Below are 19,745 nucleotides of genomic sequence, written 5' to 3'. Positions count from 1 at the left end.
AGTTGCGACTGACATGAAATATTCAGATAAAGTGATGTGTACCCAAGTTGCTGGCAGGAGTTCACAGTTTAAAAAGCATTTTGAGTAACTTTCGCCTTACTCGTTCAGGTCTATGATCAACCCTTCGTAAATCGGAAGTATCACTCGACGCTTAGATAATAATTATAAGCTGAAAACACGATTTTAATAACTCCGAGGCAAAGTTGAACGTGTCATATTGTTTTCCAACTAAGACATAGATGGACAGGTACCTACACAGAGTACCTATATCATAAAATAAACATAATAATATTATGTAATGTCAGATAATGTGTAGGTACTAGGTACAGTCATGTTGATATAAAGTCAATACTAATAACAAGAAGCTGAACATGAGGTTGACATTAACGGACTCACATTAATTCTACAGAATCTCCACATCCATATAAGCATTATGTTCGGAAAACTTTGAAACATTCAATTGTCTGTGTCGGGGATCATATGGAATCCCTATATAATTGAGGTACATGATAACAGCTCGTGACTGATTTGTATTGGTTTAATTTAAACTGTTAAGTTTTATATTTTAATATATTGTAACATTTTATCGTTGCGTGTAATCAATCATATTGTACAAGTATAATATGCGTTCCCACTCGGTTTGATCGTGAAAACTTTTGACCTATTTCAGATGGCCTGCCACCAATCATTTTTACATTAATAATGTTCACCTCCAATCAACATGAACTCTACTACAAAATACACTTCGATGTTAAATAATATATAAATTATAAACACAAGCAAATATATAAATCGAGTTATCAAATAAATTAGAATAAATTGCATTGTTACGTATACACTGTAATTAGGTCTACGGTTATATCGTATATTAGGTAATATTATTTAGTTAAAATAATAACTACTTTTAATTCAGACAGTCAACAGTCAGATTGTGCTTATACTGTGAAATCTAACGTTTCAAGGTACTTTTTCCAAAACATAGAGTTCTTCGGGGTAACTTTCTGGATGATCAAAATGTTTTAACAGTCAACAGTAGGATTTTTTCATACTTTGGAAAATAATATGTATTTGAATCACGGCTTGCAAACGTTAAACTAATATTATATTTGACAAAAAAACGATTGAAACTTGTAAACGTAATTATAATGGAAAGCGATAATCAAAAATAATTATATACCGCAAAACAAAATACATTATATATTATTAAACAAAACATAATGCAAAACGTAATTTATAGAATATCATTAAACGGAAATAACGCAAAACAAAATACATTATATATTATTAAACAAAACATAATGCAAAACGTAATTTATAGAATATCATTAAACGGAAATAACGCAAAACGTATTTTATAGAATATCATTGAATACAAAATAACGCAAAACGAAATATTTTTAAATCTATTTATTTAAAAGGTCTATTGGTTTCGTAGAAACATTTATTTCATGCAAACAATCTAAGAATTGATTATATTATATTCCGTATCCGGGCCATTACCTACCCGCATTAGTTATTATTTTTAAATTTAATAGGTATTAACACTATTTTAAACAATGATAAACGCAAAACATGGATAACGTTTTTCTGTATAATTCTGTATAAATATAAACAAAAAAGTTGAATAACGTTTTAACTCTAAATAACGATAAACGAAACATTGTGTAACGTTTTAATTGTAAATAACATAAAACAGAATTTTTTTTAAATGCAAGCCCTGATTTGAATAACATTTAATTGGTAATATTAATTTATATATATATATTATTGAAAAATAAGTTTCAACTTTCAATTAAACGCATAATAATGGGGTAGTTTCTTAAAACAATCAACTTAATTATAGTAAAATCAAACTGCAATCATTTATTTTTTTTGAAATTCATACATTTAAATATGATATGTTTCCCTTATTTTTATGTCTATAAATTAAATAACAAAAATGTCCCAATATGGAAAAATACTGAAAGTCTGCAGTGGTTATATTATGTCACAAATTCGCAAACCGGAAACCAATTTAGATGAATGTCAAGAACCAATTACGATATCGTTTTATTTTTTGTTATTCAAACTGATACAAATATTATGGTCCAAAAGTTATAGACATATCAAATGTTTAATATCATCTGTACAAACAACAAGGTGTCTCGAATATGGTATCCACAATCCACCTAGCGCGTTTGGAGGAGTCAAGGGAGTAGGGTGTAGGTGGCTTACATAAGTATAGTATAGCTTACAATTTTCCAATATGGTTTAAAATTAAACTTATTAAGCTAATAAATATAGGTATAATTATAATTATTTTAATATTTAAAAAAAACATAAATTATAATCTGAAATAACATAATATAATTATTATTGTAAGTATACTTCATTTTTCAATATTATAATATAATTTATATAGTAATTATCGACGTTATGAAATTTAATCCAATACGTGTAGTATATGAACAAATTTTAATAGTTTTGGTGGTACATAATTTGAGCGTTTGACTACCGATGTACGTGTATCTATGATAAACAAATCGTATCTTAATATTCGGCGCAGACAGTATTTTGTAATGACTTGAATACTTGATATCAGACATCGACTTACGTCAATAAGACATTAATACGTGTCAAAAGGTGGAATTTATTATCGATACTATGAAGCTTTACATAACGAAAAAAATGTGTTTGACCGGTGTGCGTATTTGTTGAGGGTAAACAGTAGATCACCCACCCTCCATAGTAGTTGACGACGAGTTTGTGACCAGAAATGTATAAAAAAAAATGACCTAACCAAACAGTCATTATTATATTATAATAATATATAGTTATTGCTTTAAACATCACAAAGATAACAATCGTTAAATTTATAGTATATTTATCTATAGCGTGATCGGAGAGAAAGGTCACATGATTTACCATCGCATTTGTAAGTAAACTTTTGTCTGTTAATAATATATCTTATTAATTATAATGGTTTTCTTTTGTTTATGACGTAGTCCAAAGACTCCGGTTTGGTCTTTACAATTAAATACCTATACTATGTTAATCACTGGTGGTTTTTTTTTTCAAAATGTTAGACCAACGTACTTTCCCACATCATTTCTAATGTGTTTTATGGACAAAATTAAATTTTGTAATATTATGTAAAATTATAAAATGTATAACAGTATTATTATAATACATTTTATCGATCAGAATGTTACGCCTTAGTATGGAAATAGATATGTGTTTATTTGTGTTTTCTGTGTAGGTGGCTTTTAAAATAAACACAATTTACCATACCTATTCGTCATTGTTGTTTCTGACGTGGAACATGAAAGACTCCTTGCCCGGTAGCTCAAAAGTAACGATTTTTAAAGGTTTGTAGGTAAAAGGTATCAACAATTTGAAATTTGACTTTTTAATGATATATATTTTATGGAAATTACTGTTGGATGTTTTTACTCAATTTGCAAGTTGTCTTGTGTTTAATAATACATTTTGATTTAATACTTTATAATCATGATATTAATGCAAAAATAACGAGCTTTCACGTTATACAAATAGAATATAATGATATTATGTTAAAGTAAATGTTTATTAAAATACAAACATTAAAATACAAGTATTCGAATACTTAAAAAGACTGCAGTGAACTGATAAGAGATATTCTACTTAATTGTGGTGGTTACTGCAATACAATAATACACCTAATACCTAATATTTTCGCCCAAAAATGGCACTCATCTTTTTGAACAAATATGATAAGATATCCAGATATGATAGTTCCTCTTTTGGCCTAAACATAATTGTATTCGTTTCGCTCATGGTTTCACGTTCGATATTTTGAGAAGCATTATCTCAAAATTAGTTTAATAAAGGGATTTAACATTACCCAGAGTGCACCTCTACGAGTAGGTATGTGGCTTCTATTAGGTACTCGTCAAAAAGTAATAATTGTACGTGTGAACATTAAAATAATTATTACACATTATTGATAAGTGTAATTTATATTGTAATTAATTTTTATGACGACGAAGATAAACGAATATAAAGTCCAACAGTATCCGACAGTACAATAAAGAAAATTTAACTTGGTATGAGCTTATTATATCTATAGTACTCAACTATTCAGTCACATGATTAATTTGTAATTAATAGTTAATTAATCATAAATTAAAGCAGTATAATAACATAACATTTTTTAACGACGTCATTACAATTAATGACAAAATTACTTTTCTATATTATATTATAATTATTATAATTCGCATTAACAAAATATATTCTTGAAGCCGACTCCTCGTGGTGATTTTTGGGTTATGCTAAATGTTTTATTACACTAATTTTGAGATAATGCTTCCCAAAATGTTGAAACATAAAACTGTGGGGGAAAATAATACGATTATTTTTGGAAAAAAAAGAGGAAACTATTCTTAATCATATTTGGTCGAAGAGTTGAAGAGGTTGAAAATAGCAAAGTAATTTTTGGGTGAAAGGAGTTGTGACTAACAATACGATTTGTTTTATACTTATAATTTTAGTTTTTATAATAATTATGAATAAAGACTAAAGAGCTTCAATAATTCAATAAAAAACTGAAAAAATATTGTTTTTATATTAATTTATTTGGTTCACAGTTTTTTTTTACACACAAATACATAATATTATCCATATACAATAATATGGAGGCAACGAGGTTTAAACAAATCAATTTTCGAAAAACGGTATAAAAAGTGTCCCGTTTGAAGTTTATCAGGATTAGGGGACATGATGTGCAAAAAAAGGATGATCCAGTTTTAAATTGAACGAAAGGTCACCCTTATTGAGTGACCCCCCTAAAGGTCCACAATAAAGTGTAATATAATTTAATATTATTTTAATATAGGTACAGTAATTTTGGCATGATATATACGTGTGTGGTTAAAATCTAAAAAAAATAAGCACTTATTGCACTTACCTATTACATTTCAGGTAAATTATAAATTAATAACTATAGTGACAAAATAATGTGATGTTTAGTGGGAATCATCGAATTTATTTTTTGGATAAAATTACCTGTTATTGTGAAAAACTACGATAATATTATATTATACATATGCTGTATTGTTTTTCTAAAATTAGTTGTTTGAAATATTTAACACTAACCATAGAGTAGAACAATAAGACCACAATAACTATATAAAAAATTACGTGCCACTGGGAATTTTTAAATCATTTGTCTACTAATCGTCCGAATACGTTTGACGGTAAGAACTGCAGCACAGTGCAGCAGGTCTTATCAGGAAATGAATACATTTTGTAAACAACAATTTTTTTATAGTAACGAATATATTACGCAATTTCTTATAATTTACAGTCTTACTCGAGCTACGTAGGTTTTTTTTTAAATGCATTAAAACATTTCATTTACATCCCACCTACCTGTTGTACGAAAATATTAAAATATTACGTATACATTTTTTTAATTTAAATTAGAAAATGTCAGAAACGTTGAGCGATTTTAACCAACATTATTTGTAACAGGTGTATAAACAATTTCATTACCTATACATTTATAGTTTATACCTATATAGTATATAGTATAGCCGTATAGGTATACAAAGAAAATATGTGTTGTTAATTTAAAACAAATTTTAGTCATAAAGTTAATGAAGACATTAGAAAACTCGTATCATACTTTTACTTTTCTTTTATTGTTTAACATATTATATTTTTAATAATGACCATTATATTATATTATTTATTACCGTGATCTAATTACCAAATTCAAAAATCTTTACTTAGGTCCTTAAGAGTTATTACTTTAAGTAAATTATGTAGGTATCTACCTATATTACCTAAATAATATTTGTTCAAATAGTACACATATTACTACGACATATACGAGTACCTACATATTAAATATTAATATGTTATTAGGTATGTGACTTGAATACCTATACAACGAGTAAGTAGGTAATACTAATTTTAAAAGAAAATATTTCATTTTGTGTATATACAGTAGACACAGAAAAATAAATATCTCGAAATTACAATAAAATAATATATTTTTCTTAAACATTTGATTTTTTTGCCAAAAACAATCCAAATAATAGTTTAGGCTTAAAAAAATATGATGATCTTTGTTTAAAGTGTTTTCTAATTATCGAATAAATACATAACATTGTTTTTAGAAATTAGAAATAGGTACGTCATAAAAATCGAAATCATGCAATATAAGAATGTGATTTTGCTGTGTAATTGTGTAAAGTAATAAATCTTGGATATATAATATTTATTCAAGTTCCATGTCAAGGTTACTCAGTCGAGAGTCTTCCTACAAACCATTTCACTACCTATAATTTTATATCTTTTCTCAAATTTACTTACTATACGAATCGTAAAGATTCTATAACTCATAATAAACGTTTTTCTAATGAAAAAAAAAAAAGAAATTAAACTAACTCAATAAAATCACAATTTTCAGTAGATATCTAACTAATTTGATGTTAAATCTGTTTTGTAATATTATGATAACAACAAAAAGATAGATGCACTTATACAGAAATAAACATTTTTACACTACTAGACTTCACGTCAACACAATATATTTTGACTATTTGTTAAAATGTTTGCCTTGATCAAGTTGCATAAACATGTAAATACTGCAGTAACTTGTATAATATCTTATATCACAGAATGACAGAATGTTGACTTGAGTAAGTATACCTATATGATAAAAATACGCAATTCAGGTTCAAACTTAAATTTAAATTATTTGATTATTCGTCAAAAAGAAATATTTTACGAAATCTTAAAACCTAGACTTCACAGTTGTACACAATATTATATTTTAACTATTTGTATATGTCGTCTATTATACTATCATGCCTTGATTAAGTTGCATAAAAAATAATAAATAGGTACTGCAGTGATTTATATAATATCGCTTGTCTCATAGAATTGTTGACTCGAGTAGTAAGTATATGTGACAAAAGTATGGAATTTAGTTTCAAATTTAAATTAGGTATTTGATTATTCGACAAAACGAAATATTTTACTAAATCTTAAAACCTAGACTTCACAGTTGTATACAATATTATATTTTAACTATTTGTTTATGTAATCTTTTATACTATTATCTATGCCTTGATTAAGTTGCATAAACATAAAAAAATACTGCAGTGGTTTATATAATATCGCTTGTCTCACATAATTGTTGACTCGAGTAAGTATATGTGACAAAAGTATGTAATTTAGTTTCAAATTTAAATAAGGTATTTGATTATTCGACAAAACGAAATATTTTACGAAATCTTAAAAAGTTTAAACCATACATTGATATAATAACATTATGTGTATCGTGTATGTTTATGTCGGACGACCGGTCATCATCAGTCATCGAAATCATTGCACGGAGGTCCTCGACGTCTTCGTCGATCATATTTTAATATTGTATCGATAAAATTATGAGTAAATCATGACATAATAATGTATAATATTGCAGTTTATGTGCAGCCGTAAATCGTCAGTCGTCATCGGAGTCACAGATGTACCTAATACCTATAATATAACCACGCGTGGTTATACCTATAACCTATATATATATACATATACCTATTGGCTATTCCACGTAAGTACGTGATTATTATTATTAATTGCGATACCTGCTGACGCGTTTTGTAACGTGGCGAGTCGTCGGGATTTGCATTTCATTTTTCGATAAAAAATCAACCGTACCGATATTTTTTTATTATATATTATGCTGTTACGCAAGTTACAATATTATATATTATTATTATTATGTTTCCAGTGCGCAGTATTAACATTAATATGGCACGTCTCTAAACCCACACAATTATATCATAACCAAAGGTACCGTATTAACTAGTTTAAAGGACTAATTAGTTAGTTTTTTTACAAATTCATAACCCAACTATAGTTTAAGTGACTATTGTTGTAGTAATTGATTAATTTTTCCAGGCTGAATTGAAATACAACTAAATACCAATAGCTTTAAACTTTGTTAATATCATCGGTATAACCACTATATCTTTATTGTGTAATCACGCTGTATATAATATAATATACAACCTAAAATATAGTCCTAAAATATAAAATTATTTTATATTTTTTTAAATGGTTAGTATAGTTATTAAATTTTTTTTAATGTTGCACAATCCGTCATTCACTACATGTGAATGAACCAGGCAGAGATTCAAATATCAATAAATTAGGCACGAGCAAATCAACTTTTTTAACTGAGTTAAGTATGAATTTTTTTTTAAATGTTTGAAGTTACATAATTGTAGTTAACAATGTACTATAGCTTTTGAGTAATAACTTTACGTTGACATTAGACTTGACTCAACTTAACGGTTTGCATAATACACACACGACAGATGAGGTCCATGGGGCCGGTCTATAGTGGTAATGTGGTATATCGTCATATTATATTCGTATAAATAGTATTTTATTAGCGATGTACCTATATGTAATAACAATAATAATATACGTTTCCCATTGTACGAATATACGCCCACCGTTTGCGCATATATTATAAATTATAATATTATATCACTCACTATAAATTGGGATGAACGGCTCCAAAAATCTATCTATCGATTCCGGTAACGTTTGTACTCATGACGGTAATATAATTAATAATAGTACCAAACTGATGGTAGACGTATTATACTTGTCAGTTGTCAAGTATTTTAATGCTTAATCAATAGTTGGTGACTAGTAAACTAATTAAAAATACAAAATATAATAAAATATAAAAAATAAAAATACCAAGCATAATATTGTTCAGGTAAATCTATACCTGTAGTATAATGGGGATTTATCTGTTGAAAGTATCCACTCGATAATTACAAGTATGTGTATGAAGAAAAAAAAAATGAAGGGATGTCACATTGACAAAAATTCAGTTCTGACGAGTAAGTAACTAAAAGTATTTGAACACTTATTTAGAAAATACTTAAAAAAGTACGCTTGTTTTCAACAAGTATGTCAGTAGGTATGTATTATAAAACAGTGGCACGCGTTTCGGCCCGGACACGGCGGTGACGTCGGTGGGCCTATCCCCGTCACATTATTGTTATTATTCTCTGCATCGGATAATAATAATAATAATAATAATAATACCTGTTGTACCTACTACGGGCAAACGAAATAAATTGTTATTTCATTATTATTCTTATCTGTCACGGCGTCCAGCGCAATAATATTATACAAACACACATAGGTAATACGCGATAGCAGACGCTGACAATTTTATTGTACATTATTTTTTTTCTATCCGCCCCACTGAAATTTGTATTACTGCATAGGTACACGTGCGCGCGCGTTCTGCAGTCGCGGGCGTTAGTTGATCGGGCCATCGACGGCGACCGGTCACCAAAATATCACTATCGTCGATTCGGCACGAGAAAAACGAAATGATTGTGTTTATAAATAAAAATAATGATAACAATATTATAATGACAACAATAATAGTATTGCGTGCACCCGTGTGCTGGCGTACCTATACATGGGATCAAAAGAGCCAACAATGTACCTGTACTCGATAGAGGCAGGCATATACCTATAATAATATCTGCAGCGGTCCCTCTCTCCCGGCCATTTGACGAAGGTCAAAATGCATTGGCATGCATTGCCACCGCGACGTGTGACCGCAGTTCGAAATTTCGTCGTCAACACCGGATTCAGTCGGTCGGCTAAAGGTTCAATGAAAACTCCTCCGACATTCGCCGTTCGCTCCGATCCACATTATCGCTGCAATAGTCGTATCGTTGCCGCCGCGTCCGAATTTCACGTCGCCAGCACACTATACCCACAACAGCAGGAAACGCTCCATCGCAATTGATCCGACGACTCTCCGCAGCACGTGTGCCGCCGCTGTGTCCGTCAGTCCGCGATAGCCACATCGCGATATATAATCGATATTATCGAGATAGGTGTTAAATGTTTTTATCGTAATATATTATTTTCGATACGAATATAATATTATCATAAATATCGCGCGCATAATAATATGACATCACGACGGTTGTAATAATCGCTCGACGAGATTTTCGTTTTCGTTTCCGCCGCCTGCAATCTTTCTCTTCGATCGGATTTTTTTCCCGCGATTTTCTCGCACTTTTAATCCGTCGAACTGTCGTTGTTTCACTTTCGACACGAATTCATCGCCCGTAATACGCGACGTCATTGCCGGATACCGATTACCGGTACCGCGGTGTAATAATATCAATACAATTACAGATTATTATTATAATATAGTATAACGACGGTGCTTGCTCACGTAATAAGCAGCTGGTCCATCCGTCGTCGCCGACGGCGGTCGTGTGTCCGCATAACCTACCAATCGCCGACCGGAAGTCCGACCGATCGCGTTTGTCCGACTCGGCGAAAAATCGTACGACACAGTGTCGGGTACACTCACCTGTTGTACACGCTGAACGAAAAAGAAAATCGTCAGCGCCGACCGCTGTCCTTCTGAAAATTGGATTCGCGCCGTCTGACGTTTGCGCGCGCAAATGAAATGCAACAAATTATATTTGGTAAGTAGCCGATGATAGGTGTATAATATTATATAATAGGTATTATGTAAATAATACATTTATCGACCTACCGCCGTGCCTGCCTCTATTATTAGCACGTATAATGTATGATTATTATTACGAGACTACCTGCTACTCGAGAGACTGTTATTATTATCATCATGCATGCGGTCAGCAGCAGTAATTGTAACCACCGAGTGGGTTGGACGCATTAGATAAGTGTACTACCTAGGTATCTGGTATATGTTATTAAAAATAAATTCCGGGACGCGATGAAAACGATACACTCCGAGTGTGGCACGTTTTGGCGGGGAAAAAATATTTAAATAATTATTTCCCATTTATAACGTCACGTTTTATCTTCTATGTACCTTCCTGTATTTAATATTTATACATACCATGTCTCGATCTTGCAGAATTCCGTAGGGTACCACTTGTATCAGTCTACAATAGTGTAACATTTGCTACGGAAATTTAATTCCACGTCATTCGATCAATAGCTATTTGATTAGTAATATTTAAAAAAAAAAATAAAAAAATTCAATCCACAAATGAGTTAGTATTCTAAAGTGTGTGTGAGAATGTGTGTCAATCGATGAGCAATTGATGTGTAAATTCGTTTCGTAAGTTTTCGTTGCTCAATTTCTGATCAAAAATCGTCCTCCTTTTTCATATTATTATATACTTATTATGTTGTATAAATTTGTCATTTGATTTACTTGTTTAATGTTTTTATATTTCGTATGTGAACTATAAAAAACGTACAGACGTACAACGAATCTAATAATATAACGTTATACGTTTAAATAAAATTACATTGAAATTGTGGTAAAAATATTATGATATTATAAAATGAAATACGTTTACCTTTGTTGTAAATTTAACGTTTAATTATTTTTTTAATCATCCTTGCCGAAGTACAGACTTATACATACATTAACTTGTTAATTTAGACATTATAATAGACTCGAATAGCGTACTTTATTTTAATTACACAACTAGCTGCAGTCGTTAAAATAATATAAAACTCGTCAAAAAGATAACAAATAAATAAATAACAATAATATTTGTTTTTAAAAGTAGTGGTTATCAATAATAATAATACCAATGAAATAAATGATAACTACTATACTATTTATTTAAGGATAACACTTTCTATTTTTAATTATATATGAACGGAGGCACGGAGCGATTAATGCATAGGTTTTACAATTATGTGGTTTTATTTTTGTTTGTGTCTTTTTGTTTAGGAGCAAATATTTTTCATTAAATGTGGTTACTGGTAACAAATTTGATATAGTTGATACTTTGGGTGTTTAAAGTAAAAATTTACAGTACTCTCTTCAAAAAAATCAAAAAAAAAAAATCCAGAATTGATAACATCAGTTTTTGATAAAATTGATATTTGTATTTTGTCGTAGGTGATTAAAAAATGAATAAACGTGTACTTGGTTATATGAAAATGTCAAAAATATTAACTATACTTTCTTAATATGATAACATTTTCAAAATATGTTGGCTCGTTTAGTGCTATTTATAGATACTTATTTGAAATTTTCAACTTTGTTTAGTTGTTTTTTCGATTTATGTATGATAACATTTTGGTTTCTATGAAAAAAATCTTGAAAATGTTTACAACATCCTCCATAAGTTTTTGTTTCAGTAATTAAAAATATTGAAAATGCGAAATCTAAATGGTTTTTGTAGAGACATTTTAAGTTCAAACTTTGACGAAATTGGATAAATAACAATTATAGTTATTGTATTGTAATTCAAAAAATATTAATTGTAAAGACTTGACAATTTTCTCCATATCATTTCATATAAACAATGACATTTTAAAAATATATAAATTGTAAGCTAGTTTTAAACTATTTACTCTATTATAAGCATGTGGTCGGTTTTGATACCTAAGTTAGTTCATAATAATTATTTTATTTGATATTCTACCTATTATAATTACTTTAAAACTAGTTCTAGTTCAACCTACAGTATTATTTGTAATAAAAATAAATTAATTTTAGAAATATAAATATATCATAAGAATATATCCTTAGAAATAGAAGAAGCAATGTCTCCATTCAATTGATTTATCATTGAATTACAATTTTGCAGTTACCTAATCAATGGCAATATAGTTCTCTCGAAAACCTACTAAATAGAACTATAAAAGAGAACATTTTCTTTTAAATATTTATTTCAGACTGATTACAAGCCTATATTGCGTAAATTAAATCATTTTGTTACTTATCATCATTTTAATGTGTACAAGTTTGCACTTTTCTAAGCAAAAATTCTAATATATTATTTTACATCGATCGTTCACCCCAATTTTTAGAATATTGTTCCCGCAGTAGGTCGTAGTTATCATAAGTAGACAAGTTCATAAAGCAATATTGAGAATTTCGATTTTGGAGATTTAGACGCTCGGAGCAAATGTATGGCCACTGACTGCGATGCGTGGCCGCGTTGGTCAGCGAGGGTCAGTTTGTTTGTGTTTAAGTAAAAGTGAGTTCTTTCCTTATAATATACGTGAAGTACAAAACACGTCCGTATAGGTAATAGTAGTTATATTCAAAATGTTTATAATACGACTAAACGAGAATCTTCGTTTTCTTGGATTAAATCCAACTAGTACAACGATAATAATTTACGATACTCGTTAAAAAATTTGACGTCAGCTAAACATCGTGTGAACGGACAAGAAGTTGTTTTGAAATGATATAATATTATATTGTAACGATAATACATAATATTATAATATACTGAACAATATTGATGGATAGAAGGTTGGTGGACCACTGAGATGGGTTAGCTTTATTCGTCCGATAGCTATGAACGTATCTGTAACGTAATGAATTTGACGTAGAAATTTGAATGCACCAAATTGAATATGTATTTCGTCCGAACCATGACTGTCAGCGGAGCTATAGGTTCATCCGAAAAATTGTCAATATTTTGTCGAGGACATATTATTATTATGTTACTGAGAGTTAAAATTCTTTATTTAATTTGATTGGTTCTGAACGTTTTTAAAAGCAACTGAGGAAATCGAAAAATAAATGACCCCAAAGACTGTTTGATTGTAAATCGGATGTCTCTTGTTATGATTTGCTATTTTGTTTTCATTCGAAATCTGAGTATTTAGATTTCAGTCAGTTAAAGTATTTGGCCAATTTTTACATTTGAAATTATAATTTAAATTGTAAAAATATTTTCGAAAGAAGAAAATTCCATTTAAAAAAAAAAAATAAAAAATTTAATTTTTCTATGTGTTTTTGAAAAAAAACTACTGACTTCAAATCGGCTTTGATCTGATAAAATACGAGTATAATAATTATTGAGAATTAATATTATGTTGTGAACATTTTTGGTTTTTAAGTCATTATTAGTAGTAGAAAACAGAATTGTATTTCTAATGCAATAATTATTTAAATAAATTAAATAGTTGTATTATATTATACGGTTTATTACTACGAGACCACTACCATAAATATGTAAAATATGTATATTCGTTAATTTTTTCTAAAACATTATTCATCTTAAGTACGTAAGAATGATGCGGACAGCTCTACCGTACAATGTTTACCTGTACAAAATAAAGCTTAAACGTTTAACGTATTTATAAGACTTCTCTAATTTTTTATTTTGGAGTTTATCCCATTAAAGTGTGGGAGAGGGGTGGTTGGTCGTGCTATAGTTTCCGTAAAACCTGATTAATTAGTAAATATTGATTTTCAACCGAAAAACTACAACATATTGGGTGTTTCTTTTAACAGTAAGCAATCATGATCTCGGAAAGTATTACAGTTTTTGGAAATATTTTTGTTTTACATTACTTTATGTAACTATATGTAACGTTTTGGAAAAAAACATTATAATAATTATTATTTTTTATTATTATCATTTTTTAATTTTTACTTCTTTGAATTAAAATTAGTAACATACATGTTGAATTTCATACTTCGTACAAGAACACATTTTGAGAATTTTGTAAAATAAAAATAGAGTTTTCATCGATTATTTTATACATAACAACATTGGTATACTTACCAATATTTACTGTTTAGATTAATGAGTATTGAATAATTGGACCTACATTTTGCGAGAAATGTTTATACATTATAACTTATTATCTACTCTTACAAATTTGAAATTTGGTTTTTATACATATTAATATTTTACAAAAATTATTCTGCTTCGGATCAACTATGAAATTAACTATGGGATTATGTGGCCATTCTAAAATTCTAAAAATAATAACGATAAAAAATTTTAAATAGTTTTTTTTTACACGAAAATGTTCTTTTTATAATGACTTAAAATTGTGTAAACAAATATTTTCGAAAAACCTTGATATTTATCTCTACTACCAATGAGTGCGTTTACTGTTGAAAGAATCACCCTATTTATATAGGGTGACCCTAATGGGTGACTTTCCGATCTATATTGAAATTGTTTACATACAGGGTGATCGATCAAGCGAGAGATCATCACTGCTATATCGTTAAATTAATATACACATGTATTTCAATTTCAGAATATTTAAGTAAACTCAAAGAGCGTAATCTGTTCAAATACTTCAGTCATAAAAATAAATCCAAATTTCAAAAAAACTATGGTCTTTATACCTATAGTTCATTAAGTTTAATAAAGTAGAATTTCAATAAACGCATAACCGAGATAAAAAAAAAAACAGGGAAGAGAATGGTCGGTGAATCACCCTGTATATACTATGTCATTTATTATATAAGTTGTCTGCTGCACGCTCGCTTATAATACGCGTCTAACGGATTTCTTTCACGTACTCTCGCGCGGGTTCAGCCGGTGCTACTATTGCCGAACCCGTCTGGTCGAGCGTGTTGCCCAAGAAAATGTGGCGCCTGTCCATACTTGGTTGAATCCGATTGGACCGCAGTCAAAACAATACCACCGCAGCAACTGCTGCACCGTTTATTACTTAATATTATATTATTATTATTATCATTATAACATTCGGACTGTTATTTATTGTGATCGTGGACGTATCGAAATCGTATTTGGGTTTTGTATTACCCATCGAATAGCAAAAACGTAAAGGTATTCATTTGCATAGAGAGTGTATACACAATATAATATCATAATATTATAGCGGAGAACGAGTTTAACGTTTTATAGTGTATAATGTGTAGGTAAGCTAAATAATATTCTTTTAAACATTAGGTACCTAATTTTTTGAAAAGCTCTTTTCTGAGCTGTGAAAAAATATTGAAAAGATGCACTCGCGGCAGCCTACAAATTGTTACTATAGGTAGGTACTACTTCGTTTAACTTTCATTGATATCCAAAAACGAAACAGTCGCGTTAAAAATATCTATGTCAGCCTAAGCTTTTCCATTTTGAGACAAAACATCTTGACCAATAATCTCTATACATGTACCTAAACCAGTTTTTGAATAGAATCATTTTTTCGAATGTAATTAATTATAATCACTTTTTAAAGTTAATGAAAGCCACTCTAATGAAATAATACTCATTACTTGTAAATACTCCGCCACCTATATTTACGACCCATATTACATCAGGGATTGCATATGAAAACAATTTGTGTCTTATGTTATTTACAATTAAAATGTTTCACAATGTTTGCGTTTATCGTTATTTAGAGTTAAAACGTTATTAAACTTTTGCGTTTATATTCATACAGAATTAAAACGTTATCCAAGTTTTGCGTTTATCGTTATTTAAAATAGTGTTAATACCTATTAAATTTAAAAATAATAACTAATGCGGGTAGGTAATGGCCCGGGTACGGAATATAATATAATCAATTCTTAGATTGTTTGCATGAAATAAATATTTCTACGAAACCAATAGACCTTTTAAATAAATAGATTTTAAAATATTACGTTTTGCGTTATTTCTAATTCAATGATATTCTATAAAATACGTTTGCGTTATGTTTTGTTTTGCGGTATTTAATTATTTTTGATTATCGCTTTCTGTTATAATTAATTACGTTACGTTTACAAATTTCAATCGTTTTTTGTCAAATATAACGTTATAATAACGTTTGCAAGCTTTGACTTAAATATATCTTTGACTATTAGATTTTAAGAATCATGTATTATAATACTAACATAATGTTATTATAAAGAAGTGATAACATTGTAATATCACTAATATATAATATTTAGGTACAACTGGCATTGTAATGAAAAATCGAAAAAACATTATTTGTATTTAAAGTTTACTTACATAATATTATAATACTATGGAGTGCTTATAAGTAATGTGGAAACAAACTGAAATTCTCTATTGAGATTTTCAAAAACAATTGGTACTGAGAACAAAGCTATTGATGATGAAAACGATGCGACCACTCTGTATTATAGTAGTAATACATAGTCGGTACAGTTGTGGTTCGGTATATACGTCATGCGAATACAATAGATATCAAGAGTAATAATAATAATATACACCTAAATATAAGTATAGCACTGGTAATAACAAAAAATATATGACCAAAGTATTGATTCGACTGCATTTACGCCTTGTTGGATTTTCTGACCACGATCGTTTATCAAAACGCTATTGGATGTTTCACCTCCGGTCGTTAATTATCTCGAGAAAACCCGACCGCCCAATGCTGTGCGGGTGATATTTACTCTTTTAACTGGAAAATGTATTTGTTGAAATATGTACACACTACACATACGTTCGCATCGTGTGCAAACAAAATATGTAGGTATATAATACCTAAATAAAATTGTATAAGTACACCAAAAAGAAGACAATATACATTTGAGGCCTACGAATTCAAGCGCCCTTCGCATGGTTTAATACATAGGTGCGACGAAGATCATGATTATTTCGATTAAAAAGACCTGCAGGGAGCAATGTTTTTGACAAAACTTCAAAACTTCAAGATACCTAATTGAGTACCATGGCATAAAAAAAAAATATTCATAAAAATTGTTTTCATTTTATTTTCGAAAACTGTCCAGTGTCCAAGCGTACTTGCGTTTAATTATTGTAATATTTTAAAGCTTATATAATATTTACTTTGCACAGTGTCATAAATTATTATTTTTTAATATTTTCATACTGGAAGGCATTTACCAAGTCCCATGGGGGAGGGTAATCGCTACCATCGCCACTCCTCCTTAAAGCCACCACTGCCTGCGAGCGTGAAAACAGAACTATATGATATAAATACTGTTTTTACACAATCAAAAAGAAGTTAGATACGATGTCAACATACGAATATAATATTATAGAAATAAGCAGTTTGCATCATATAAAACCATTTATTAAATGTATTAAGTGCATACATGACTATCGTTCGTAACGTGCCAGTATAATACAATTACTACCTTTACCTACAGAAGGAATAGTGATTTATCAATACCCCTCACCCTCCCAATTTATGTTCTTAGAAATGCATTCATTCAAATTATAATATTTTAAATTAATACTAATCATTATATTTATTTTGCAGACCATATTTGAAAATACTAGAATTTTTTACGCCATTTTAAGACTGGTTCTATAGCGATACAAACCTATTTTTTTTCAATTAAGAACAATATTATTATTTTTATTTGTATAGGTAATAATATAATTCTTTTGAAAATTGTTATGCTAGAGCTGAGTGACATATTTATGAAGATGTTATAATAAAAACGTCGAAAACGTGACGACAGAGGGGTGCATTTTTTTATAATTTTTACGATAAGTTACATAATATTTTAATTTGTTTTAAGATAAACTGCATCGTATTAATTATTGCACATTTTTTTTTTTTACCTACCTATAAATAATAAATATTATAATATCAAAATACCAAAAACGTCTATAATAGAATAGTTTAATTTATCGTTATTTAAAAATAAAACATCTTTATAGTTTTTGATTTTAAGCTATAATTCTGAGGTAGTTATTAATTTCTAGAAATGGACTTTTTCGAACATTTTCTGCATAATAAAAAAATAAAAACATATAAGAGGCCATATATTTGCACTGGATTCACCAAGCATGAGCATCACCTTTTTTTTCTTCAATAATGCAATTATTCAAAATCTGATTTTTAGAATTTTTAAATATATTTTTAAAGGTAATACCTATTATCAAATTATTATGATTTTTTGTTCTACTTATAAAGTTTCCCGTAGAGATACCAAATTTTTATTTTTCAAATGAGAACCTCCTTGTTCTACTACAAACTTTTTAGTGGATAATTTTTCTGAAAAAGCTGATGTATCAAAATAGTAGTTAGAAAGAAAATAGAGTAGTTTTTGAGTTATTTAACTTTGTGTTCTTACTATGTATAATAGGTCCACGATAATGGGTTTGGAATATGTGAGGTTTATGCAAATTGAAAATTGTAGTTATTAATATTATAATAAATTGTTAAAATTGGTCGAAGTATAATACCTATACAATTAATCCAATATTACATTTATTTTATACTTTTGAAGACCATTGTAGGTACCTATATAAAGATTTTTTTAACAGAAAACTACACGTTTCGAGTTTTGAAATAGGTACATCAAAATTAATTATCCACTAAATAATTTCCAATAAAAAAGGGTGGTTCTCATTTGAAAAACAGAAGTTTTACATCACCACAAAAGAATCCTTAATAAGTAGTATGAAAAGACTCGAGGATTTGAAAATATGGTTACCTAGGTAAGGTATATTTATACATTTCAAAAATCAGAATTTGAATATTATTAAATAAAAAAAAATAGGGGCAAGCTGCGCCCTGTAGGATGAATCACCTTGTATATATAAATCAGTTGTGTGCATCACCAATTTTAAAAGACCATCGTATTAAGAACTCCTCGTTCGGTTTACGAAGAAATTTCAAAAATGTGAGCGTTATTTTATTTTGCGTTTACACAACCCTATTTTCGGTATTATACCTAAAAACAGTATACCTAATAGTGATAAACGATAGTATAATAAATACAATTATTAGCAGTGCGGTTGTCCCCGGCATTATATTATACTTATACAAACAGTCTGTCCCAATAAAACACGCGTGTATTTCATTCGTACATAGGTCTGCCGAGTTGTGACGAAAACGTTATTGACATTGGACTTAATCCGCCGCCGGTTACGCGTGTCGGGTAACAAAATACAGCGTAGGTATAACCATCGACATACTAATATCTCACACACTGTGTGTTATTGCTCATTATATAATATATAACATAATATGTAGGTGATATGACGTGTACTAAC

The 19,745-nt window shown here is 29.1% G+C and overlaps 1 protein-coding gene across 2 annotated transcripts in view; it reads left to right on the top strand.

The window, feature by feature from the left end:
• Window positions 1–19,745, top strand: part of LOC132935651 (scavenger receptor class B member 1-like) — a 113,873-nt gene that overhangs the window by 44,665 nt on the left and 49,463 nt on the right. The window contains exon 1 of one of the 2 annotated variants that reach the window (XM_061002247.1): window positions 9,359–10,517. The exons of the other annotated variant lie outside the window; for it this stretch is intronic. Coding sequence (XP_060858230.1) covers window positions 10,499–10,517 — 19 coding nt within the window. The 5' untranslated portion in view covers window positions 9,359–10,498. Of the gene's footprint in view, window positions 1–9,358; window positions 10,518–19,745 lie in introns of those variants that run through there. 2 annotated transcript variants of the gene reach the window in all.

Source organism: Metopolophium dirhodum, chromosome 1, assembly GCF_019925205.1.
Source record: "Metopolophium dirhodum isolate CAU chromosome 1, ASM1992520v1, whole genome shotgun sequence".
Taxonomy (NCBI): Eukaryota; Metazoa; Arthropoda; class Insecta; order Hemiptera; family Aphididae; genus Metopolophium; species Metopolophium dirhodum.
Note: the sequence above shows the minus strand (reverse complement) of the source record. Positions and strands in the feature narration are given on the sequence as shown.